Raw genomic sequence first — 25,401 nt, 5'->3', positions numbered from 1 at the left:
TTCTGCTACACTGTCAACACTGGATCCTCACCGAGACTCCTCTCAGATATCCTGTTGTTTCCCTGTGTCCTGAATCTTGCAGCTTTGCTTCCTAATGCTCCATCACATACTACAAGAATTCATAGATGGGGTAGATGTTTATATGGGCCAAAAGCCCTGGATCTGGGCTGTGGATGCTAGCTAAGTTATTCAGCCTGCCAGTTCTCCTGTGCCTGCACCACTCTGCTAGCTGCAGCTGGCAAGGGGCAGGACTGGCTCCCCTGGTTGAAGTAGATGTGATGGTTGAGGGAGAGAACAAGGATAGAAGAAAAAAAATTGCCTAAGAAATAATGATACTTCCAGGTAGATATAACTGTCTCTCAAGGCCTGCCTGGCTAGAGTTACATGGTGAGACCTTGTCTCAAGAAAAAAAAAAAAAGCAAGCACATTTTTAAAAAGATATTTAAAATAACAAAAGTTTAATGTGACATTAAAATAAAATGTTATAAAATGTATATTTAGAGTACAAAGGCATATACAATAAATAAAAACAGGTAGTATCTCTAGATATTTTCATGATAGTTTATGAAAGTTTTGTAATGGTGGGTTGAGGGTGTTGGCAAAGGTAAAGATTTTGTTTTAATGTTTATTCTTTTTATATTCTTATATACAAGAATGGTGTGTAAAACTGAGGATTTTAAAAAAATACAGAAATGTATAATGAAACTGTGGATAATTCTTCATAGTTGAAGGCAGTTCTGTACAATGTAGGAAGCCTAAGGTGTCTCTTACTCACCAGAGATCCATTACCTACTCTGTTCCTGACAAACAATCCCTGAACACTTTGGCACAGTCCTGGAGGAAGATCTCTACAATCTAAGAGATGCATACTCTACAATTCCTATTAACATTAACGACTGAGAATGCATTTATCGAGAGTCTCAGCATCTCTTTTGAGGTGCTGCCAGGTAGAGATTCTCAGAGGAGAACTCTGACAGGCTCCTGCAAGCTTATCAGAGTATTGTTCAATGTCAGGGGTTGGAATTCTCCCATAGGGTGGGTCTTTGGTTGAGCCAGGCATTGGGTGGACAGTCCCTCAATCTCTGTTCTATATGCTCTATCTTTATCCTTGCACATCTTGTAGTCAGGGTCAATTTGGGGTTGAAGTTTTTGTGGGTGGGTTGGTGTTCTTCTCCCTCTACTAGGAGATTAGTCCAGTTAGATGGTGTCATTTTCAGTCTCTGTGGCCTCTGCTACTAGGAGTCTTTGAGCAAGCACATTTTTAAGGCACGAGTAGCAGATCGAGAAAGTTAAAAATGCTTATTGCAGTTTTGCTAATACATTAAATTTGTGTGTGTGTGTGTGTGTGTGTGCATCTGCATGCTTATGTATATGTATGGGGGCATGTGTGTGTCAAAGTCCATGTGTGGATGCCAGAGAAAAACTTGTAAGAGTTGGGTTCTGGGTCTGGCTTGATAGCTGGCACCCTTGCCTGCTGAGCCATCTCATTGCCCCCATGATCTTAATCTTTTACCATCTTTTTTTTTTTTTTTTTTTTTTTAAGCTGAATTCCACAGTTGTATCTAAAATTCTGTAGCGCAGGTATGATGCTCAGGAAACCACTCTATTAGCTATTGGTAGTATACTTGATTATTCAGACATTGATTTGCTCATCTTTGCTTGTCTTTTGTTTTTTTAATTCCTCTGCCTTCCCCCCCCCCCTTTGGTGTAATTTCATTGCTTTTTAATGAAGGAGTATATGAACTAAGTTTGTTCATTTTCCTACTTGCATTTCTGGGAGAGATTTGGTAAAGAACATTGAGATGCATGGGTAAGTTGTGTTATCTATGAATTTTCAAATATTTTATTCTTGTCTCCTAACGATTAAATTTGACAGATGAAAGCATAATTTTTTTTTTTCCTGGAACCCTTTAACCTTTCTATAGGAAAATAATTTCTGTCGCAGTGCTGAGTATTAAGTCTAGGGCAAGCACTGGACAAGCACTTTACCTCTGAGCTGTACCCTGGATGTTTACTTTTATTTTTGAGACAGTCTTAGTAAGTGGCCCTGGCTCACCCTGATCTCATTATGTAGCCTGGGCTGGCCTTTATGGTGGGATTCTTAACTGTCATCTGAGTAACTAGGGTTATAGGCCTGTACTACTAGGCCTAGCTGTGCTTTTGCGTATTGTATACTTTTGTGTGTGTGTGTGTGCACATGCATGTATGTGCACATGCATGTGTGTGCATGTAGGTGTGAGACCAGAGGATGATCTCGGGTGCTATTCCTTGGGCTCTGTCAACTTTTGTTGTTTTCTTTCGATTTTGAGGCAGGGTCTTAACTGGCTTGGAACTTACCAAGTAGGCTTTGGGGCAGGGGAGCTGGCCTGAAGCAAGAGTGAGGTCGAGATGTGTCCAAACCCCAAAAATCTCATATTGGGACCAACAGTAGTAAGGGTCACTCCTTTCCTGTTTTGGGCGTTCATGCTCTGTGCACGTAAACTCCACCTCTACCACCCTTGAGGTAGTCATGTGGTCTGGTGACCAAGTTTCAGGTTAAAACTTGCTATTTCCTTATAAAGAAATGTTCAGCTAGCACCTGGGATTCCTCTTCATGCAAATGAAGCAGTCACAGCACCTCAGCCCCAGCCAATGATATCCAGTCACCCTGAAAAGCCCTACCCAATTCCCCAAGGTTTATATAGCCCTTAAATCCCCTCTCCCCCAATAAAGGAGAGCTGTTTCACTGAAAACTGTCACAGAGTAGGCTTTTTCCGCCTCTCACTGCCAGACCAAGGTCCTGCCAACTCACCCATCCGGATAAGCTTCATTCCTTCCAGTCCAGCCCCAGAAGAGTGTCTGGACGCCCTGAGGGCAGAAACAGAACCCAGCAGTAGGCTGGTTTGGCTGGCCCACAAGCCCTAGGGATTGTAGGCTTAGATTTTTCAATAAACCTACTTTATTTAGGGTTCTACCTCCCTTCTAACCTGCTGACCAGAAGTAGGGGAGAAAGGAGGTTTATAGGAAAAGGGGGTTGTAGACCTTTTTAGAAGTAGTTCCTTGGGGTGAGCTCACTCTTTGTTGTCTGGATACCAGCAGCCCAGTCCAAATGCCAGCATCAAACAGCAGCACAATTCAGCAGAGCAGGCCAGGGCAGTGAAAGCTACAAGACTCAGTTGGAGTTCCCCAAGAAGTTCTCTGGAATGTTTCTCTTTTCAAAGTGAAGTGTTGAAGCAAAAGTGTTGATCCAAAAAGTGTTGTCTCATTGTGGGCTTCTGTATACCTCCTCTTCTCAAAGTTTGCCCACTGAATGTTTTCAGCTGGCCAAAGTCATACCCTTAGCATGAGATGGCTTTCAGCAAAACATCACGTGCCCCCTAAATGGACATGATGAGAAAGTATGTCCTTTAAAATATTTCAATGGACTGGACAGATGGCTAAGTGGTCAAGAGTGCTGGCTGGTTTTGTTAAGGACCCAAGTTTCCCAGGTCCAATTTAGTGACTGACAACCACCAATAACTCCATTTCTAGGGCATCTGATTCCCTCTTTTGGCCTCCATGGGCACCAAGTGCACACATGGTATACAGATATACACCACAGGCCAGAAAAGCTTATGCAAGAGCAGCCAGCCCTCTTACCGCTCAGACATCTATCTAGTCCCTTTCTGAAATCTTTAAAAACATAGTTTATCACCATAGTCATTTAGAGTTCCAGTGTGCTATGCTTTGTTGCATAAAATAAAAGTAATAACAAGAATAAAAAATATCTCAAGTGGGTGTCACTGTATACACCTGTAATCCCAGCACAAGGTGGCAACAGGAAGATTGGCAGTTCAGCTCTAGCCTCAGCTACATAGTAAACTTGAGACTAGCCTTGGCTCTATGAAATGTGAGAAATGCTTTTTAAGTCCAATAATCTCTCATCTCTGCGCAGCAGGCTTGCATGTAGACAAAACACTTGTACATAAAAAAATAAATATTTTAAAAGATTTAATCTAGTATACAGTGTAGAAGAGTACAGATCTCTAAGACTGAGTTATAAAATGTTTGTTGTTGCTTTTTTGTTTTGTTTTCAGTAAAATCTGTTTAATAGACAAATTCTTTAAGGAACAGAATTCCAAGTTATAGGCTTTTTTTTTTTTTTAAGATAAGATTTCTCTGTGTAGCTTTGGCTGTCTTAGAATTAACTCTGTAGGCCAGACTGGCCTATAACTCACAGATTTGCCTGTTTCTGCCTCCCAAGTGCAGCTTATGTTTTTATTTTTGTTTTCATATGTATAAGTGTTTTGCCTACAAGTGTGCATACATGCACTTTATTGTGTTCCCGTGGATGTCAGAAGAGGGCTTCTTTCAGATCCCCTTAACTGGAGTAACAGACAGTTATGAGCCACCATGTGGGTGCTGGGAATTGAATCCAGGTCCCCTGGAGGAACAGTGAGTGCTCTTAACTACTGAGCCATCTCTCAAGCCCACTAAAGAGCTGTAAAATTGTTTTTAATTTAATATGAATGAATTAGATACATATTTACATTTGTACAGATTTTCTACTTTTAAATTCAGCTCTTTCCTGTCATTAGAGTTCTTAAAATAATATATAGATTTTCTAAACTCAAAAGATTTTATTTGAAGATGTTTATTACAATAAATATCTTTGAAGACTGAAAGTTATATTCTTTTACTTAAGCTCAAATTTGAGATTTAAAACCTTGAGAGCTTTGAAGTTGATTTCTAGACACAAGATGGGTAAAGTGACTCATCTGTACTGCCTTGCTTAGGAGACATGGCATAAGAAAAGTTAAAGGTTAAAATCACAATGTTGAGACTGCCCTGCAGTGATTTTTTTTTTTTAAATTGTAGGTTTTCCCCTGACATTAAAAAAAAAAAAACAAAAACAGGACTACAATTATACTGTGCTATTTTGCTTATCACTACTTATTTTTTAAAAACATTACTATATAACAAATCTATTGCAATTATCTCTCTTTTTAACTACTTCCTCGTGCAACTATTAAAAACTGGGTATCTTCACATTCACAGTTTTAGGGAAAATATTTATCAAACAGTATATATAGTTTTAAATAAAGTAGATTTACCAGATTTAGTTTATTTGCAATTGAGGATGAACTTGTATGTAAGTACTAATATAGACATTAGCAATAAACTGTCAGGCAGAATGTTGAAAAGCCCTATTTTAAGTACTAGCTTATTTTTATGACCATAAACAAATCATATATATATGTTGGTATCGAAGCACTGAAAATAAAACTCATTTGTGATAAGCTTCATCCTTGTATCTGTATCCTAAAATGTAACTGAATGATAATAAAGTACTATTCATCTGCAGGTGCATTGCTCCTGCTTAGTTAAAAGATGGTTGAAAGGACAGGAATTAGTAGCATGTTGTATTAGCCTTTTGTAGTATATTTTGTCCTAAGCATCTTAATTTCCCTGTTTTGAATGCTAAGTAGCAAGGGTCTTGGTTTAGAACTAATACCCATCATGCATGTAAACGGTATGAAAGAGCTGCTTAGTAAGTTAACACAAAGTGTTCTTGTGTCAGTCCTTGTGGAAATAGATACAATACAAACATTACAGCTGAACTCACGGCAAACTCCATTAAGTAAAAACCTGGCCTCATTGTTCAGGAAAAAGTTTGAATAGAATGCAAGCTCATTTTGTTGAATGTAATGTCAGGCTTTTAGGGACTGTATTGAAGGATAAGGTTTTGTTAAGTTGAGACCAATTCATTAAGTTTTATTGCCTGGTGAGAAGCAGTAATACTTTATTGTAAGACTTCATCAAATATTCATGGTTAAAGAGAAGTAGTAAATGTATTCAATCAAGTGGTCTTTGGGGGTTTGAAAAGGATTATGAAGTCTGCTCAGCTGATAGTTTTCATTCATTGAGGTTGTTTAACAAGGGTAATTTTAATCTCTGATTTTAATTTTGTTGTCCAGTCTTTTCTCTTTTATACGATCACAAATCCAAGTCTATGAAAGTTGTCACATTGTAGAGTAGATAATATAACCATTCATATGATTTTTTTATTTCCTGAGTGAAGACATTTGAACAAATTTTTTATCTTAGTTTAGCATATGAGAGTGTTATCTGTCTACTGTTCATTTGTTCAGACTACCTAGCCTAACCACTTACATGATCTCTTCATGTCTTGAATAATATGGTTCCTCTGACATGTAAACTAATAAGCAGTCTTTTGTTTTGGCTTTTTAAGACTGTCAACTGTCATAAAGGGTGGTAGGTAGTAATCATTTTCTGTATGCTGTTAAACAATCTCAACGGAACTGCCTTTACTCTTGCACCTGATATTAGGCTACCTGCGTCCTCTGATTTCTCTTTATGTTAATGCTCGTCTCAAATTTGTGTGAGTAGTTTGTTTATAGAAAACTGATCTTTTTCCATTTCACTGCACTGTTTACTTCTTTAGTTTAGTGGTGAAGTTTTGTGTGGTACTTTTTGGTTTTGTCCATTAAATTTTTTTGTTTTGTTTTGAAACATGGGGTCTATTCCTGGCTGGCCTGGAACTTCTTATGTAGGCTAGGCTGGCCTCAAACTCACAGAGATCCACCTGCCTCTGCTTCCTGAGTGCTGGGATTAATCACTGTACCTAAACTAGTTTTGTCCATTTAAAAGAAATAAAACATTTTCAGCTAAAAATGAAGTTTGTTAATTTTTTTGTTCTTTATTCTCTATTTCTCAGGCAGATGATGTTGAAGGCAAAATCAGACAAATCATTCCACCTGGGTTTTGCACAAACACAAATGATTTTCTTTCTTTGCTGGAAAAAGAAGCTGATTTCACACCATTTGGAACTCTTCTCCATACATACTCAGTTTCTAGTCCAACAGGAGGAGAAAACTTTACTTTTCAGATATACAAGGTAAAAAGAAATATTTCCTTAGCCTGGAACCTGTATGGGATTTTATATTCAGTAATTCTGATGTTAGACAAAAAAGGTTTTTATTGGCACTAAAACCAGATCTGTTTTGACTGTATGTTTGTATACATATTTAATCTGAGACTTCTAAACATTTTCCCACAGGATAGTTTTGTGTTCTACAGACTTTCACTTACCTCTGTGATGGGTTTCACCTGACTTTTGCTGGCTTTTTCCCTAGGCTGACATGACATGTAGAGGCTTTCGAGAATATCATGAAAGGCTTCAGACCTTTTTGATGTGGTTTATTGAAACTGCTAGCTTTATTGACGTGGATGATGAAAGATGGCACTACTTTCTAGTGTAAGTACAGTTCTAAAGCAACAGTGGACCTTATTACCTCCACAAAGCCAGCATTTTAATTGTGGCAGCCCAATTATTGGGACAGTATAATGATATTTTTCCCAGGAAAGAAAAACTATTGTTTATGGGGCTTGAGTTTGCCTTCATTATGCTTTGGGGGACTTGAGAATAGAGCTGAATTAAATGCTGTTGTCCGTTAGGGCCCTGAATGTAGGCTTAAACAGTAAAATGAGCTTTGCCTGTGTTTTCTTTTACTTGCCACCTATTCATCTTTATAATAGGCAAGTGCACTGAAGTGATGTAAAGAGGTCTGATTTATCCAAGTTGCTGCACACCAATTAAGTGAATTGTACATTCAGAACATAGCAGGTGTACCCATTGGGCCCTCACAGAGTAGCTTGCTGACACTGAAAATTCAGTCAGAGAATGGAAAAGAAAATGGACACTGCATGGGAGCGCGACTGTAATTGACCTGCTTGGCTTTCTGTTTTATCTGCAGATTTGAGAAGTATAATAAGGATGGAGCTACGCTCTTTGCGACCGTAGGCTACATGACAGTCTATAATTACTATGTGTACCCAGACAAAACCCGGCCACGTGTAAGGTAATTGGCAGTATAACACGTGCCTTGTCTTTTATTTCAGAAGGAACTGCTGAAGTTTCCAATACTTGTTATAGTAGTGTTGATTTGTTTAAAAAAAAAAATCACTATTCATTGGCTGTGTACTGATTTAATTTATTATTTTCTTTGAAACTGTGTGGCAGAGTAAACCAATTTTGAGTATGTTAGTAATTTTTCGGTTTCTTCAAGTTTGATTTTTAAAAAGCACCAAAATTCATACTATAGTAATTTGAAAATTTTAAACTCAACATGTTAATATATTCTAATTTAGAATAATTTCTTTACTATAGTCAGATGCTGATACTGACTCCATTTCAAGGTCAGGGCCATGGTGCTCAACTTCTTGAAACAGTTCACAGATACTACATTGCATCTCCATCAGTTCTAGATATTACAGGTATGTAAAATTTTGCTACTGAAGAGCCTTCCTCAAATGTCTTAATAGTTTTATTTCTGTCATAAATGTCAATGTTCTTTTGGGGGGGTCTTCAGGAGAGTGAAGATTGCTTTTAGGGTACATTGAGATCATAAACTTTATCGGAGATTTGGCTGCATCGCTAGCTGAAGTGGACAAATTAAAAATAGTGAGCAAAATACGTGGGGAAATCCTGATCAGATATAAATGCATTGCAAGTATGGTATAATTAGTTTAGCTTATTGTGCAAACATATTTAGAAGATACTTGTGCAGTTATTTTAAACCATAGTGTGAGGGGGAGCAATTCCTTTTCAGAAGACCCTCTTTTTTTTTTAATAATACTTATTTATACAGTGTTCTGTTTGCATGTGTGCCTGCAGGCCAAAAGAGGGCACCAGATCTCATTATAGATGGTTGTGAGCCACCATATGGTTGCTGGGAATTGACCTTTGGAAGAACAGCCAGTGCTCTTAACCTCTGAGCCATCTCCAGCCCAGAAGACACTTTTTTTAAAAAAAAATTATTATTTTAATTATATGTAAACGCTTGTGTCTCTGTATGAGTATAGATGGAGTTCAGGCATCCACAGAAGCCAGAGCAGGGCCTCTGATTCCCTGAAGCTGGAGTTTCTGAGAGGTTGTGAGCTGCCTGACTTGGGTCTTGGGAACCAAACTCAGGTCCTCTGACAAGCAGTATTTGTATTTAACTGCTGGCCAGAAGACATATTTCTTAAAGTGTTTTGTATTTTTATAATGCATGCCATCTTAGTAGTAGATAAGATGAAATACAGTCTGTAGAAACATCCTTTCTATTGGGAAAGCCTCTTCCTCGTGTGAATTAGCCATGGAAGTAGTAGTATGAAACAAATGCTTAGAGGGAAGAAAACTACTTTTTAGAAATAGGAAGGATATGTGGAATGCAGTCATTCTTGCCTTTAATCTCAGCACTGGGGTAGCTGAGGTAAGAGGGTTGCTGTGAGTTTCAAGCTGGCATGGTATTATATGGTCAGTTCTGGAGAAGCCTGGGCTGTAGAGTGACACTATCTTTAAAACCAAAATGAATATTCCCCAAGCATTGGTGCACATGCCCTTACGGAAGCAGAGGGCAAGCGGATCTCGGAATTTGAAGTCAGCCTGGTCTACAAAGTGAGTTCCGGGACAGCCAAGGCTATTATAGAGAAACCCTGTCTCCAAAAACAAAATAAATAAATAAACGAAAAGAAGACATCAGTACATAATATTCTAGCTTAACTGCCAAAACACAGTGTGTGAGGAATATAACTGTCATTTTCTTACCCTGAGCAATGTTCAAATTTGTTGTTAATAAAGTTGGTAATAAACTGAAAGTCACTGCCAGGTTTGGTGACACATATACCTGTAATCCTAGCAGTAACGAGGCTGATGCAAGAGAATTGAGAGTTTGAGGCCAACTTGGACTACATAGGGAGACTGTTTCAAAATAAAACGAAAGTTAAAAAAACCTAGAAGTCACTTTTTCCTTATGATTAGTATATAGGGTTGAGTATCCTCAATCTGAAACCAAAATTCAGGACTACTTTGGTGTGTGTTGTGCAGAAAGGCCAGAAAAGGGTGTTGAATCTCCTGAGCTGGAATTAGAGGCAGTTGTCAGCACTTGACATGAGTGCTGGGACTGCACTCTATGGGAAAGAGCAGTAATTTCCCTTAGCCTCTGGTCCGATTCTCCAGCCCTCCTCCTCTCCCCCAAGCTTTTTGTTTGGTTTTTAATTTCAAGATTTTTTTTTTTTTTTTTTAGTGCCAACAATGATACTCAAAATTTCAGATTTTTTAGAACATTTTAGATTTTCAGGTTAAGGATTTCTGCTGGAAAATTATAAACACATTCCAAAAACAACAAAAAAAATCCTCAAAAATCTGAACCAGTTTTGGTCCCACATATTACAGCTAAAGTTGCTCGCCCTGTACCAGATATTCACATTTAAGTTCGATATTAACATTCATTTTACAAAGGCTTGAATATGGAGCTGGGTATATAGAGTAGAGCTCAATGGTAAAGCACTTGGCCTATTTATGATAGGATTTGTGGATAGAGACATCTTAAAAGGGAAACATGGAAGGGGGAATGCGTGTGGATGGTGTGCTTAGGGCCTAAGATTCAAGAGGAAGAAGTTATAGACTGTCAGAACCTTGAGGTCCTTGGCAATAAGTTGGGGCAGTGATTTGCAACCTTCCTAATGCTGCGACCCTATATACTACAGTTCTTCGTGTTGTGGTGACCCCTAACCGTAAAATCATTCCATTGCTACTTCATAACTGTAATTTTGCTACTCTTAAGAATCATAATGTAAATATTTTGGAGGTAGAGGTTTGCCAAAGGGGTCATGACCCACAGGATGAAAACTGCTAAATTAGAGTCTTACAAATGTGATGAAAAGACACTTTTCTCAAGAGCGGAATAACACGTTCATACAACCTCTAGGATGTTTACACTTGAACTCCTTCCATACATTTTGGTTACTGATTTTCCATATAGCTGAATTTAAAGAGAAAAGAAATCCCTTCTATTCTATTCTTGGGAACATCCCCACACCTCCAGGGTAAGGGTAATGACTTCACTCTTGTTTTTATACAAGCCCTGAAGAAGTTAAACAGTCCAGCCTTTACCTTGTAGGTTCTGGGCTCCTCTTCCTGTTTATAGGACTCTCTATATCAAATGTGCTTAAATCTTGATGTCTGCTGTGATCAGTCCTTTCCACTGCTGCAGTAACTCTTTAGTAATAAGTGTTTTGATGAGAAAAATTAAGAGATATAGATTATAGGTTCACAATGACCTTAGAGGCTTGTATCTGACTCCCTGGGGAGACTGATGTACTGGTAGTTATATGTATACTCATTGCTGCTATAATAAGAGTGGTCTGGGGGTTTGATCCCTCAAAATGAATGAATGAATTTGAATTATTTGAACTGAATGCTATATTCCCCAGATTGACCTCCAGCTTATCATTTAAGCTAGGTGAGCCTTGAACTTGAGAGCCCCTACCTCAGCCTCAACTGCTGAGACTAAAGACCTACCTGTACTGTCACAACTGGCTTAGACACAAGTTTCTAAAATTAACATGCACTAAAATGGTAACTAGTTTTAAAAATGATTTATTTTCAGAATTTTATGAAATTGTTTAAAGAACTATAAAAATAAAACAATAAAAATTACTGACCATGGTACTGGAAAGCTTATAACATGCTAATGGGCTGATTTTTCTTTTTTCATTCAAGTGTACAGATTTTGCTTGCTCAAGAAGAAAAGATAGAGCTGCTAGAATAATAAATTGTCTTCTATTAAGAACTACTTACCTTTTCCCTTCACTGTGGTCTAGAGAATTCTGCCTTACATGACAATTGATGCTGGGTACCCTTTAAATGTTCTAAATTAATAAACTAGGGGGAAAGCATGTTAGGGTTTTTGGTTTTGTTTGTGCTGAGAATCAAACCTATGGCCTTGTAGATGCAAACATTCTACCACTGAGCTATAACCCAGCTGAGCATTTTAAAAAGGGAGTTCCACATTTATAGTGCTGAATTATCTTTTCTCTGATTCACTGCTGTTAAAGGGGTTGAAACTTAAGAGATAAGGAAGTAATTGTGCAGCTTCATATCAGAAGTCATACATGGACAGACACGGTCACTATTTTTTATGACCTATAATGTTGTCAAGACAGTACAGCCAGCTCTCTCACTGCTTTGAACTGAGCCAAAGTTGCCAGCCTCTGTTCACTGACAGCTTGGGCTTGGTGCTACACGAGGAGACATTTTTGGTGATGTTAATCTGGAGTTCACATAAGTAGTCTTTGTCTGCTCTAGTGGGTAATGTGCCAGCAGGGGTTGTTTCTCTGAAGCCTCTTAACTACTTTTTTCTGTCTATTCTAGCCAATAAAGTCCTTGATACTTAGCACCAATTAGGAGAGAAAGAATTTTCTTTCTTAAATCTCAGTGAAGAGTCATTAATAATAGTACCTTTTATTCATTGCTATGATTCATTAGAAACGAAGTCTTTAAAGAGAAAGACTAAACATGTTCAAAGGACGTCTGAATTTGACAACTGAGTATCGACCTTTATTTTCAGCATTAAATGTTTCTTGGCATTGCAAAATGCTAAAAATGCTTTGTTAGCTGCTCTCATTAATATATTTCTCTTAGCTTTTGTACCCAGTCCTTAAAACCATTAAAAAGAAAAAAAGAAAAAAAAAAAACTTACTGAATTTTATACTCTAGTCATTTGGCTGGGTATTTCTCCATTATTTTATGGTATTTAACTTCGTGGCTCTTCTGCAGGCTTTGGGTCTTCCTTTGAAATCCAAGCTTTTAGAGTATTGAGATGGCTTTTGCATCCTTGGCAGATAGGCAGAAATAATTATAATTAATATTTAATTATTAATAGCATAGGTTCTTTCCTCAGTGGGTATATGTTTGAGATTTAATTTCCATCCACTTTGGTTTTTTTTTTTTTTTTTTTTTTCAGTTTTATTGGCAGACAGTTCCTTGTTACATGCACTCTTCCTTTTGAGGCTGTCAGAAGCTACATGGATAGCATGAGTACTTCTCAGAATATAGATGGAATCAACAATTTGTACAGTAGAAATTGATCTTGACTATCATGTACATATCGGCATTATTAATTTACTAATAGTGTATTAGCAGCTAATATATTTATCCTTTAAAGCCTGTTTCGCCATGTTATACTGTTTTTTTTTAAGTAAATGTCGATTTTTTTACATACTTAGGTGATTTCTTATTTTCCTTTAAAATATTTTTAATAATGTATCTCATTAATACAGAGAGGCTTTTAAACATGATAGAACACTTAATGCTATAAGCTGATGTATTGGAACAAACTCTAGTTTTTAAACCCTGCATATCACCAGAGATTTATAGTCAAGCAAATTTTATCTTCAAATATGTTACTTTTGTGTAGGTGTGGTCTGTATGTATGGTGTATACATATGTATATATGCTGTGTGCATTGTGGTTTTGCATATGCATTCAGAGGCCAGAGGAAGGTGCTGACTACCCTCTTTCATCACTGTCTACCTATTCCCTGGAGACAGTCTCTTAGGAACCTGCAAGCTAAAGTGGCAGTTAGCAAGCCCCACTCATCATTCTACCTTTGCCTTCCAAAGCACTGAGTTAGAGGAGCACATGGCTAACACTTGGTCATGAATGATGTGATTTTTCATGCAGCAAGTTTTTTCCCACCGGACACATCTCCAAGCCCCACACTCTTGTTTTTGAGACAAGGCCTTGAACATGTAATGTATCCCAGGATAACCTGGATTCCTGATATCCTTGCCTCTTCCTCACCAAGGGTGGGAGTACAGGCATATACGACCATGTGGGGGTGTTAAAGCAGTGCTAGTGATTTAATTGAAACAGGATCTTGTAAATGCTGGGTAAGTACTCTACCAATTGTTTGTTTTTATGTTTTGAGACAGTTTCACATAATCCAGGCCAAACTTAGTATGTAGCCCCGGGTAACTTTGAGGTTGTGCTCATCCTGCCTCCACCTCCCAACTGGTGGGATTATAGGTTTGTGCCATCACTCAAGGCTTATAATCAGATCTGTACATTGGTTCTATAGCTTGCATCCTTTCTGCACTTAACTTATTCATTAGTAATGGTGATCATGTCAATCACATATTAAGATGAAATAGTTCCTTGCCTTTAGCTGTATTATTTAGTCACTTATTTTGCCTTCTTATATAGCTAAAATCTTCCAATAAAAATCTGACTATAAATAGGGGCAGGCAGTTCCTATGTCTTGCTGCCAGTCTAACCAGGAAGCACTTTGTCTTTCACCATTATGAATGAGTACTATAGGTGCCTGTGATCAAATTTGGAATCTGTCTTTTTATTAAGTGGCTGTCGTGCTCCATATTCTATTGCTATAGCATTGGACTTAAAAAGAAATCCCTTTTACATGTAGCTGTTTGGTTTGAGGAAATGAGACTCCAGCTTTACTCTTTTGCTTTCACAGATCCCATTTTCCAACCCACATTTGATGAAAAGACTTCCTGTGTTGAATTGTCTTGGCAACTTTGTCAGAAAATGACCATAATAAATAGGTTTACTTTGGATTCTCCATTTTTATCAGGCTGTCTATCTATCTTTATGCCCAAGTATACTGTTAAAGTGTAGCTTTGAAGTAATATTGACATCAGAAAGTCTTATGGGGGACTGGAGAGATGACTCAGCAGTAAAGAACATTGACTGATTGACTCTTCCTCCAGATGACCCAGGTTCGATTCCCAGCACTCACAGAGTGGCTCACAGTTGTCTGTAACTCTGGTTCTAGAGGTCTCTCTGGACACAGGAGCACATGGTACACAGACATAATTTTTTTTTATTATTATTTATCACTGTGCATGGACATGTGTTGAGGTCAGAGGATAACGTTGTGGACCTAGTTGTCTCCACCCTTAAATGGATTTTGGAACTTGAACTCAGGTTGCTAGGCTTGTGTCACAAGTGCCTTTACCTGCTGTACCATCTCTTCAGACTGGCATTATTTTAACTTTTCAACTCATAAGGAAGTGGGGACACAAGTGGAATAACTTCCCCATGATCCCACATCTATGGATGACACAACTGTTCAGAATTATTCCTGCCCATCTTGCTCCAATGTTAACTGGACTGCTACTTAATCTAATGTAGTTACACCATAGGGAAATATAAAAGAAGATCTGTGATATTCAGAAATGGTGAAGGAATAATCAAAATTATGTCCTTACTATGTTTTCTAAGAGTTGTTGTAGAGGGCCATAAAAGCTGCTGGATTAAAGAAGTTACTACATTTGGGGAATATGAGAAGATTTGGAGGGGAGAATGAAGGGGGTGTGTGATCAAAACATGTGTATGTATGAAATTCTCAAGCAGTCAATAGTCTTTTAAAAGAGGGTTATAATTGACTTGGGATGTAAAATTAATTCATTATTCTGTATATATTAATTTAGGAAATTATGTCAGCAGTTATTCATAAACCAGCTATTTTCCAAACAAAAACTTGTTAGACTTATAATAAGCCTTAAAACCCTAGAGCTGGGGCAGATATCAACCCTTTAAGCTATTTTGTCTGCTTCCCATCCAAAATCCCAAATACTTACACATGTTCCATTTGGGCTGCTCCTGCTCTCAGAAGCAGTTCTCGGAGCAAGCTGCTCTTGGCTATTAGGTCCTGGTTATTCCATGGTGACCTCCTGTCTCCTCTCATCTTTGGTTGTTCATCTCCGTAGTCCTCTTCTCCTCCTCTTTTTGTGGTTCTCCTGAAACCCCAAACCCAGAGCCTTCAGCTCTGCCTATCTTTATTCTGTCCAGCCCAGGCTGTCAGCAACTTTATTTACCAATCAGGGATAATTGGAATGCATTCCTTACATCACATGGATATAGGTGATGGTTCAGCATACATAACAATGCTCATGGCAGTGCAGTAACCAGATCTCAGAGCACTGAAGTTAGCATTTAAAAACAATAGTACACAAAACCCTCCTCCAACACATGGAATTCTTAGCTACCAAAAAGTGAACTGCATTTGGAATTGTTTTCAAACCTGAATATTTCATTTATATGGCTAATTTGACTGCAGCTAAAATGAAGATGCATGTAGTTAGTTACATTCCAGTCAAAAAGTTGATATGTAAAATGAAGCAGTGTTCATTTTATCAATAGTATAAATGTCTTTGCTACCATTTTGTTATAATAGTTACCAGGAGTGATCTTTAATATTGTAACTTTGGGTATATAATTTTTTTCTCAGAATGTTACCTTGTTACCATGTTACTGAGATTGCAAATGATAGTGGAATTGTGTTGGGTAAGGGCAGTGCTATGTTTTTCATTTCATTAGCGGAAGACCCATCCAAAAGCTATGTGAAACTGAGAGACTTTGTTCTTGTGAAGCTTTGTCAAGATTTGCCCTGTTTCTCCCGGGAAAGGTTAATGCAAGGATTCAATGAAGATATGGCGATACAAGCACAACAGAAGTTCAAAATAAATAAGGTATTTCTATTATTTTTATTTTGTAGGAGGAAGAAATTTAAATTTACTTTTAAAAAAGTACTTAACTAAACTACGGTAAGGACATTAACATATGGAAAGCAATAGTGGTTACAGACTCTGAAGTCAGACCACCAGGCCTAAGTCTAGAACTTTGTCTTGTCATCTAAAACAGTTTAGTTTATGCCTTCGTACCTCGTTTTCCTTATTGACAGAAGGAATACATATCACATTGTACATGTTCACTTTCCTTATTGATAGGATGAAAGAGAATACATTTTATATTGTACTAAGTATATAATAAGCAGATCAAAGATGAGTAAAAAACTAAACTGTGCTGCCAGAATGGCTTAGTGGGTTGTTGGCTTAGAGTTTGCTGCTAAGCCTAACGACCCGAGTTCAATCCTCAGGATCCATATGGTAGAAGGAGAAAGCCAACTTCAGAAAGTTGTCCTCTGATCTCTATCAGGCTCCTTGGTATGAGTGTTGTGGCCCCCCCCCCCCATAAGGAGCTGCAGTACAATCTTTTTAAAATAAAGCTTTGTGTGTGTGTAGGGGTAGATTTATTTTATGTGTATGGATATGTATGTATATATGTATGTCTTTGCACTGTGTGTGTCTCGTACCAGAGGACATAAAAGGTGGCATCTGATCTAGAACTGGAATTACAGACAGTTGTGAGCCATCATGTAGGTGCTGAGAATGGAATGCAGGTCTTCTAGAAGAGCAGCCAGTGCTCTTAACTACTGAACTGTCTCTCCAGCCCTATAGTACTGGGCTGTAAAGTGGCTCTATCTCTGGAGACGTAGAAAGGTGCTAAGAATATGTGCAGCTTTCAGCTTCTTATGTTTGCGTTTTTTTTTTTTTTTTTTTCAAGACGGTGTTAGCATAGTTTTTATCTATTTTATTTTGGTTCTTAAAACTCCACCTCTTTTCCTTATCCTACCCTAATCCTTTCCAACCCCTTAACATTAGGAAGGAGAAAAATAAGGTTAGGGGTAAGGGGGCATAGACCTCTATAGGCTACTTCCTGCTGATTGTGGCATCAAATTCCTAGGGGCAAGTCCAGTCTTCCTCATCAGAATATCTAGCAGTCCAGCAAACCCGTAATCTAGCAATAGCAAACACAACAGCAAGAAGAACCAGCAGCAACAAGGACAGCAGCAGTCGCTCTCCCATTTATACCCTCTCCGGAGTCCCACCTGGCAAAGATCACACCTCTGCTAGTGCAAGAGGCAAATCATAATCACCTGCTGTGAAGCAGCTTCTTATCACCTGCCTCTGCTGGGATCAAAGGTGTGTATCACCACCACCCAGCTTCATTTTCTACACTTTATTTTTTTTTTTAACATTTGGGACTGGGGGAGCACATGCATTCTTCTGTGCAGGTGTGAAGGTCAGAGGAGAACTCCTAAGAGTTGGTTTTCCCCTTCTACCACATGGTCTCCAAGCATTAAATTCAGGCACTCACGCTTGAGCACACATATCTTCACCCCCGAGCTGTCTCACCATAATTTTTTATGCTCTGTATATTTAAATTTTAAAGTAGTAACTATCTTAAGATAGGGATGAAAAAAAAACATGGAATGTCAAAGAAATTATATATGTTAGTATATATTCATGAATGAGAGGGCACTTCATGGGAAGGGTAGAGCCTTTTTTTCCCTCACATTTAAATGAAATTTAATGTGATTTTTCACATTGTAATTAATGAGATTTTTTTGTTTGTTTGTTTATCAAGACAGGGTTTCTCTCTGTAGCATTGGCTGTCCTGGAATTCTGTAGACCAGGCTGGCCTCAAACTCACAGATCCACCTTCCGTTGCCTCCTGAGCCCTGGGAGTAAAGGCACCACCACTGCCCAGTGAAATTTGTTCTTGATGCATTCAGCTTTTGTACTTCTTTTCTTATTTGCCTTTAATAAAAACTAATTTGCCAGGATATCCTGTAATAAAAACTCTGAAGAGTGGGTGGGAATTGAGTGGTGGGTAGGAAAATGCATGGTCTTAGAGTGTTCCTAATGAGGACAAGCCATTTGACGCTGGTGGCCACCATGGCTGAGAGCTGCCCAGTTCCTGGATTCCTGAGCACCATTTTAACCCTAATTGCAGCACTTCCCTTAGTTTCTCTTTCAGATGCTTCGTAAGTGTAACTCTCTTCCAGACTTCTTTGTATTCACCTTTTTCTCATTCTATTTGGGAAATTTCACCTAAACTTTCAAATCTAGATTTCCCCCTTGTGTTTGATTCAGAACTATAGCCAAAAACCTACTGATTATTTCCAATAATTAACAATAAGTGTGAACTGAAACTTTTTCTGCCCTTTCATGGCTTCCTATTTAAAATAAATATATATTTAGAAATAATTTATATCTACTTACTATATTAAACCTATACTTACTGAGTAATTAACAGCTCAGTTTCTAAAGTATATATGAACTTTTTTTAACAAATGATAGTTTAACAAAGAGGAAACTGCTAACTAGGGCACACTAAGCTCATTGTGTCTGATCTGCTACCTTGCTAATTTCAGCTCCTTCCAACTTTGTGCATGTTCCTGGCTTTGCTGAACTTTTAACAATTTCTCACTATGCCAGATCTTACTTCTTCTTTATCCCTGTATAAATATTACTCCTTTTCTTGGGACCACTTCCTCTCTTTGCCAAGCCAGATAGTATTCGGGTTTTCAGACTCCACTCACAAACTCTTCTGGGAAGTTAAAATGGGCCTCCCACCGCCTTCCTATAGCCTACTTTCCCACCAAAATCAACTCACAGTTGAAGTAACAAACAGGAAAAGAGCACTACTCCTTTAGCTTCAGTGCACCAAAACTTGCTGGTCAGTCTCTCTCTCTCCTTTTGTCTTCCTTTCCTCCCTTCTTTTCTTTTTATTGTCATCTGGGATTAAACCCAAATGCCAGGTTTATGCATTATCATTTAGCTTTACCCCTCAGCCCTTCAATCTATGCTTCTAACTGTCCCTGGGCATAGTAGGACTCTGAAATAGGCAGATACTGTTTGTGGATACTGTATAAATATAGTATTTAAAAAGTAGATAAGGTATGCAGATACTGTTTAAATCCTCAGCCTTTAGACCTGAGTTAGGTGTTCACCTGAGTGTTCTGCACTCTGAAAGTCCAATCATTGCATGGTTTCCCCAGTTATTCCCTTGTCCCCTTAATAGTCTTTCTTGTGCTGTTTTAGTTCCTGTCTTCATTGTATTTATTGTTTTGTTTCTGTAAGGTTGTCTAATGTAATAGCTTTTTAAAAATATTTTTTTTCTTTTGTGTGTATGTGTATGTACCTGATCATACTGTACCAAATGTGTATAGAAGCCTGCAGAAGTCAGAAGAGAGGCCATCAGAGTCTCTGGAACTGGAGTTAGAGCTGGTTTTTAGCCTCCATGTAGATGCTGGGAATTGTTCACAAGTCTTCTACAAGAGCCATTTCCCTAGTCTCGTAGCTTAGCTTTTTAATTGCTTGTTGTTTAATTGCAGCATTTTCTCTGCCCTCTCCCTCTCTTCTGTTTCTGTTTCCACCCCTGCTTTCCCCTAGAACTCCTGGGCTAGTGGTCCACCACTGAGCAGCAGCTAGTGGTTAGATCAATTAGATCTCTCTACCCTCATTTTTGTACTATTTGTATGCAACAAAAATTTTTTTTTTACTTAAAACACAAATTTGTTGTGCATATCACTTTTGCTCCTATTGAAAAACTTGATAGTGACTAGACTGGAGTCTGTATCTTTACTTTAACCCTGTATGTCAGTCCCCTCACCAGCATCTTCCTCCTGTTTTTGTTTTGTTTTGTCTTGGTTTGGTTTGGTTTTGTTTTTTGTTTTCTAATCCTCCAGCAGTAACTAGCTACATTATTCTGTGTGCATGTGCGAAAATTTACGCACAGTGCTCTTCCATTTCTAGGATAATGCTTTCCTCTTTGAGATTCAGCTTAGAGGCTGAGGATATAGCACATTGATAGAGCACTTGTCTAGGGTTTTGAGTCCTTGGGTTACATCTCTAGCTGCACTTGAGAGAGAGAGAGAGAATGAATGAGGAAGCGCGAACAGATTTTACTTTTCATTTTCACAAGAATCCTCTTCAACCATTTCCACAGTCCCAAGCTGTCTGCCATCATGTCCTGTAACATGTTGGTCATTTGTTACCGTCAAGGCTTCTAATTTCTTGAGAGCAGAGAGTGCCTTTTATTTTTCCTCTGCTAGTTATCATAATTCTTTGTCTATTACAGATATTAACTATATTCTTTGTTCTTTTAGAAAAACTCGTATTTGACCGTGTTCACATTTTTCTTGTTTAATTTGTTTAGCAACATGCTAGACGGGTTTATGAAATTCTTCGTTTGCTGGTAACCGATATGAGTGATGCTGAACAATACAGAAGCTACAGACTGGATATTAAAAGAAGACTAATTAGCCCTTATAGGGTAAGACTTTCAAGAATCTTTAAATTGGAATTTAAAGCATCTCATGGTGTGTGTGTGTGTGTGTGTGTGTGTTAGATATTTATTTAATGTGCGTGCCTGATGCCAACAAAAACAAAAAATAGGACATCCCCTGGAACTGGAGTTAAAGGCAGTTGTAAGCTGCCATGTCGTTGCTGAGAACTGAATCTGGGTCCTCTGGAAGAGCAACGAGTGCTTTTAAACATTGATCAATCTCTCTAGCCCCTATTTTTACTTTTTTTTTTAATGTACATGGATGTGTTGTAGGGATACGAACATCTTGAATCTGAATGCCTACAGAGGTTCGAAGTGGGTGTCAGATCCCCTGGAACTATAGTTAACAGGAGACTGTAAGCTGATCTCATGGTTACTATGGACTAAACTACAGTCCTCTGTAGCCTCCAGTACTATTTATTGACGGCTGAGCCGTCCCTCCAGCCCTTTAACCATTATGTTCTTGTCACTGTTAAAGAAGAGCCAGGCAATGGCAGATAGAGAAGAGTCCAAATCATTTTGCTAGATTAAAGGAGAAGACATTCTTCTTGTTATAGTTCACTCTTAATTTTCCAATATAAACTATAAATGTATTTTGCCACCACTTAAAAACTGATGTTAGGAGTCGGGTGTGGTGGCACATGCCTGTAATCCTAGCACTCGGGATATAGTAGGCATAGGCAGGTCTGCTGTACAAAGCGAGTGTGTCCTTTAAAAAACCCAAACTCATCCTTTGATTTTTAGTTTACTTGTTCTTTTCACATTGCTTGTTTAATTTGGCAGATATTTTTGTATGCTTTTTCCAGATACTCTCCCTAGGGGTTCTTTGTTTTTGTATTTCATGACAGGGTTTCGTTGTATAGCCCTTGCTGTCCTGGAACTCACTTTATAGACCAGGCTGGCCTTGAACTCAGAGATCCACTTGCCTCTGCCTCCCAAATGCTGGTTTTAAAGGTATGCGCTATCACACCCAGCTCTTAAGAAGTTTTTTTTCACATTCTTTAAAACCTTGATTTGTACAGGATAGGAAATGGCTCAGTCACTAAAGCTTTGCAAATATAATTAACTTCAGAACTTGTGGGGAAAAAATGCTGCTGGGTGCTGTGTGCTTAATAATAGAAGATCTTGGGGAACTAGAGACAAGAGGATCTCTGTGGTTTGCTGGCTGGCCACTCTACTATAATTGGTGAGCTCTAAGCCAAGAGACTCTTGTCTCAAACGAAGCATTTCTACGGAGGATATAGCCCATGTTATCCTTAGGTATACACATAGACTTGCACTTTAATGCCATAGACACACCTTTAATGCCACCTCTCAGGAGGTGAAGGCCAGGCTAATCTACAGAGCCAGTTCCAGGACAGACATGACCACAAAAAGATCTGTAAGCTGGGTGTGTGGCACATGCCTTTGATTTCAGTACTTAAGTGGAGACAGGGTGGGTCAAGAGTTCAGAGTCTGGTTGCGGGTGTAGCTCTGCTAGTAGAGTGCATGCCAAGCTCACAGCTCTAGGTTTGATCACCACTCCCACACAAAATGGTGAGCAGTGGTGTATACTTATATCTAAGCATTCAGGTAGAAACAGGATCAGAATATTAGGTAATCCTCAGTTAAATAATAAATTTGAGTTTAGCCTGGGCTATCTGAGACTGTTTCTTCTTTTGTTTGTTTGTTTGTTTGTTTGTTTGTTTGTTTCTAGACAAGGTTTCTCTGTGTAGCCTTGGCTGTCCTGGACAGCTTTATAGACCAGGCTGACCTTGAACCTTAATTTGTAACATTCACATACATACAAAGTAGAATATATAGTTTAAGGAATAATAAAATGTTTTAAATCATTTTAGTATATTTAAAATTATTAAAATGCAGTCTAACTCAAGCATCACAACTTTGTTTTGTTTTGGTGTATGTGGTATAAGATAAAGGCTTATTTATCTCTGCAGAGCAGGGTGAAGCAGACCTTTAATCCCAGCTCTGGGGAGGAGGTAGAGTCAGGTAGTAAATAAATCTCTTGAGTTCCAGCCTGCTGAGTTACCTATCTCGGTTAGGCAAGCAGAGCCTGTTTCAGATTGTAGGGAGATAATGATATCTCTGGTACTTTATCTTAGAATATATTTTTAAAGCAATTTTGAATGGCATATTTGTCTGGTATTCCAAAATTATAAATGAATTCACTTGAGAGACATTTATTAGTTCTAGAATGGGCTTGATATGGTTTGAGTTGTTTTAGTATTTTTTGAAAGATTAAACAAATTAACCATTCAGAATTCCAACAAAACTGTTAGAATCCTAGCTTCTTAGTTCACTGTCTCTGAACTTAGCCAGGTCCCAGAACTTGCTCTATAGACCAGGCTGGCCTGAACTCAGAGATTCGCCTGCTTCTGCCTCCAGGAATAAAGGCCACCACTGCCTGGCATTACTATTCTTTTTAATTAATTTATTGTGTGTGTGAGAGTTGTAGGTTGAAGGTGTGTGTGCAGGTGTGTGGGTGGGTTTATGCACAAGCTTGCTGATATTCAGAAGAAGGTATTGGATCCCTTTGAATTGGAGTTACAGGCAGTTGTGAGCTGTAGTGGGTGCTTTTGAACCCAGGCCCTCTCTAAGTGCTTTTAACTGCTGAGCCAGTTTTCTAGCCCTGCTACTACTATTTTTTTTTTAACACTTAAGTTTTAAAATCAGGGGCTGGAGAGAGGGCTCAGAGGTTAAGAGCATGGACTGCTTTTCCAGAGATCCTGAGTTCAATTCCCAGCATTCACATGGTGGCTCACAACCGTCTATAGTGAGATCTGATTTTTTTTGTTGTTTAAAAATAATTGCTACTTAGAAAAAGCAGAGAGATCTTGCCAAGATGAGGAAATGCCTGAGACCAGAAGAGCTGACAAATCAGATGAACCAGATAGAAATAAGTGTGCAGCATGAGCAACTGGAAGAGCGATTTCAGGAGCTGGTGGAGGACTACCGCTGTGTCATTGAACGGCTTGCTCAAGAGTGAAGCTCTTGTTCCCCAGGATACCTGCAGATTTCTGTGCATTGTGCTGTGAAACCTGACGACCCTAAAGTTATCTATGTTCTCCTTAGTGGAATATTTCCTTTTGAGAGAGTGTATATTTTAAAATACTGTCTAGAGTTTATGAACATATATTGCATTAATAAAAGATGGCTTGTGAAATAACCACTGTCCACTGGTTTCTTTTTAAACAGTATAATAAATGATTGGTTGTGGTATATTAAGGTATGACGTGGTGCTTAAGGATTTAGGATAAATCTTCAGTTTACTAAGCTCTTACATTTTAGTTGTGTGTGGTAGTGTACACTTATAATCCAGCACTGAGGCTGAAGCAGGAGGATTTCCTTGAGTTCAAGGCTAGCATAGGTTTCCATGTGAGACCTTGTTTCAAACAAAATCTAAAAATAAACTGGAGAGATTAAGAATGTTTACCCTGCAGCAAAGATGTCAGCACCCAGATAAGAAACAGGTTCTCCAGTACACTCCTGTAAGCCCAGCTCTGAGGGGAGCAGAGACAGGAAGATTGTTGAAGGTTGCCAGCTTCCAGCCTAATCAACCAGTAAAGCAGAAACTTCTGCCTCAGAGAATTGGCTCAGAGTGACAGGGACCACCTGGCACCTTGCTTTCACCCCTGTGCACATCCACAGATAAACATCTAAAGCCAAAATACCTTACATTTTTAAAGTTTTTAACTATTCCCTATCTTTAAAGCATGTTTCTTTGGGGGCATCTTAGTAATCTTCATTTTCCTGTCTGGCAGTTAGTTTTTAAAGTCAGTTTACAAAGCAATGGGTTTCTTTATAGAATTAAATAAACTCCTGACTATCTTTACTGCTTGTTTCAGGTATGAGTAAGAGAAGCCAGAGACTAGATGTAGACCAAAACCTAAATCTTATTAACTGAAGATAGATACTAGCATAAAATATAAGTATTGTAACATTAAAAAAAATACTATAAGAGTATTTCAATTGGAACTCAGGACATGGTGCATACTTATTCTAACACTGAGGAGGCAGAGATAGGGTGGAGCAAACACTTGTCACAAAGTAAGGAACTTAACACCATGTGCAATAAAAATGTATATTTGTATTTTCTGTAAGGTTACCATGGTGTTGAAATACATTAAGTCAAAGTAACAACACATTGTTACTTAATAGTCATTTCTAATGAAGTGGGGTAAAATAAACTGCTTTATACAGAACCATAATAAAGGAAACCATGATGTTTAGAGTGTGTATCAGTAAACCAGGCATTAACATCAAAAAACAAGTGTAAGGGCCTTGAGAGATGGCTCAACAGTGAAGAACACTTCCTGCTTACAGAGGATCAGATCAGTTCTCACACCCATGTGGCAGGTCCTAACTGTCACTCCAGTTCTAGGGGATCTGATGTCCTCTTCTGACCTCCATGGACACTAGCCAGGCATGCAGTTCACAGACATACATGCAGGCAAAACACCCATACACATAAAAACATCAAAACAGTTTCTCTGTGTAGCCCGGCAGTCCTGGACTTGCTTTGTAGACCAGGCTGGGCTTGAACCTGCTTGTCTCTATCTCCTGAGTGCTGGGATTTAAGGTGTGCACCACCATGCCCTGCCATCAAGACTTTTTTTTTTAATTGACTCATGCAAAATTATTGATTGCATGGGGTGCAA

General features: G+C 38.4%; 1 protein-coding gene across 1 annotated transcript in view; it reads left to right on the top strand.

The window, feature by feature from the left end:
* Hat1 (histone acetyltransferase 1) overlaps positions 1-23,909 on the top strand; it is a 43,425-nt gene extending 19,516 nt beyond the window's left edge. The window contains exons 5-11 of the mRNA XM_021658999.2: positions 6,698-6,877; positions 7,116-7,237; positions 7,737-7,841; positions 8,150-8,256; positions 16,148-16,299; positions 20,615-20,731; positions 23,562-23,909. Of these exons, the coding sequence (XP_021514674.1) occupies positions 6,698-6,877; positions 7,116-7,237; positions 7,737-7,841; positions 8,150-8,256; positions 16,148-16,299; positions 20,615-20,731; positions 23,562-23,729 (951 nt within the window). The 3' untranslated portion in view covers positions 23,730-23,909. The remainder of the gene's footprint in view (positions 1-6,697; positions 6,878-7,115; positions 7,238-7,736; positions 7,842-8,149; positions 8,257-16,147; positions 16,300-20,614; positions 20,732-23,561) is intronic.
* The last annotated feature ends 1,492 nt before the right edge of the window (positions 23,910-25,401 follow it).

This window comes from Meriones unguiculatus, chromosome 8 (assembly GCF_030254825.1).
Source record: "Meriones unguiculatus strain TT.TT164.6M chromosome 8, Bangor_MerUng_6.1, whole genome shotgun sequence".
In the NCBI taxonomy this organism is placed as follows: Eukaryota; Metazoa; Chordata; class Mammalia; order Rodentia; family Muridae; genus Meriones; species Meriones unguiculatus.
This window is presented reverse-complemented; position numbering and strand designations above follow the sequence as displayed.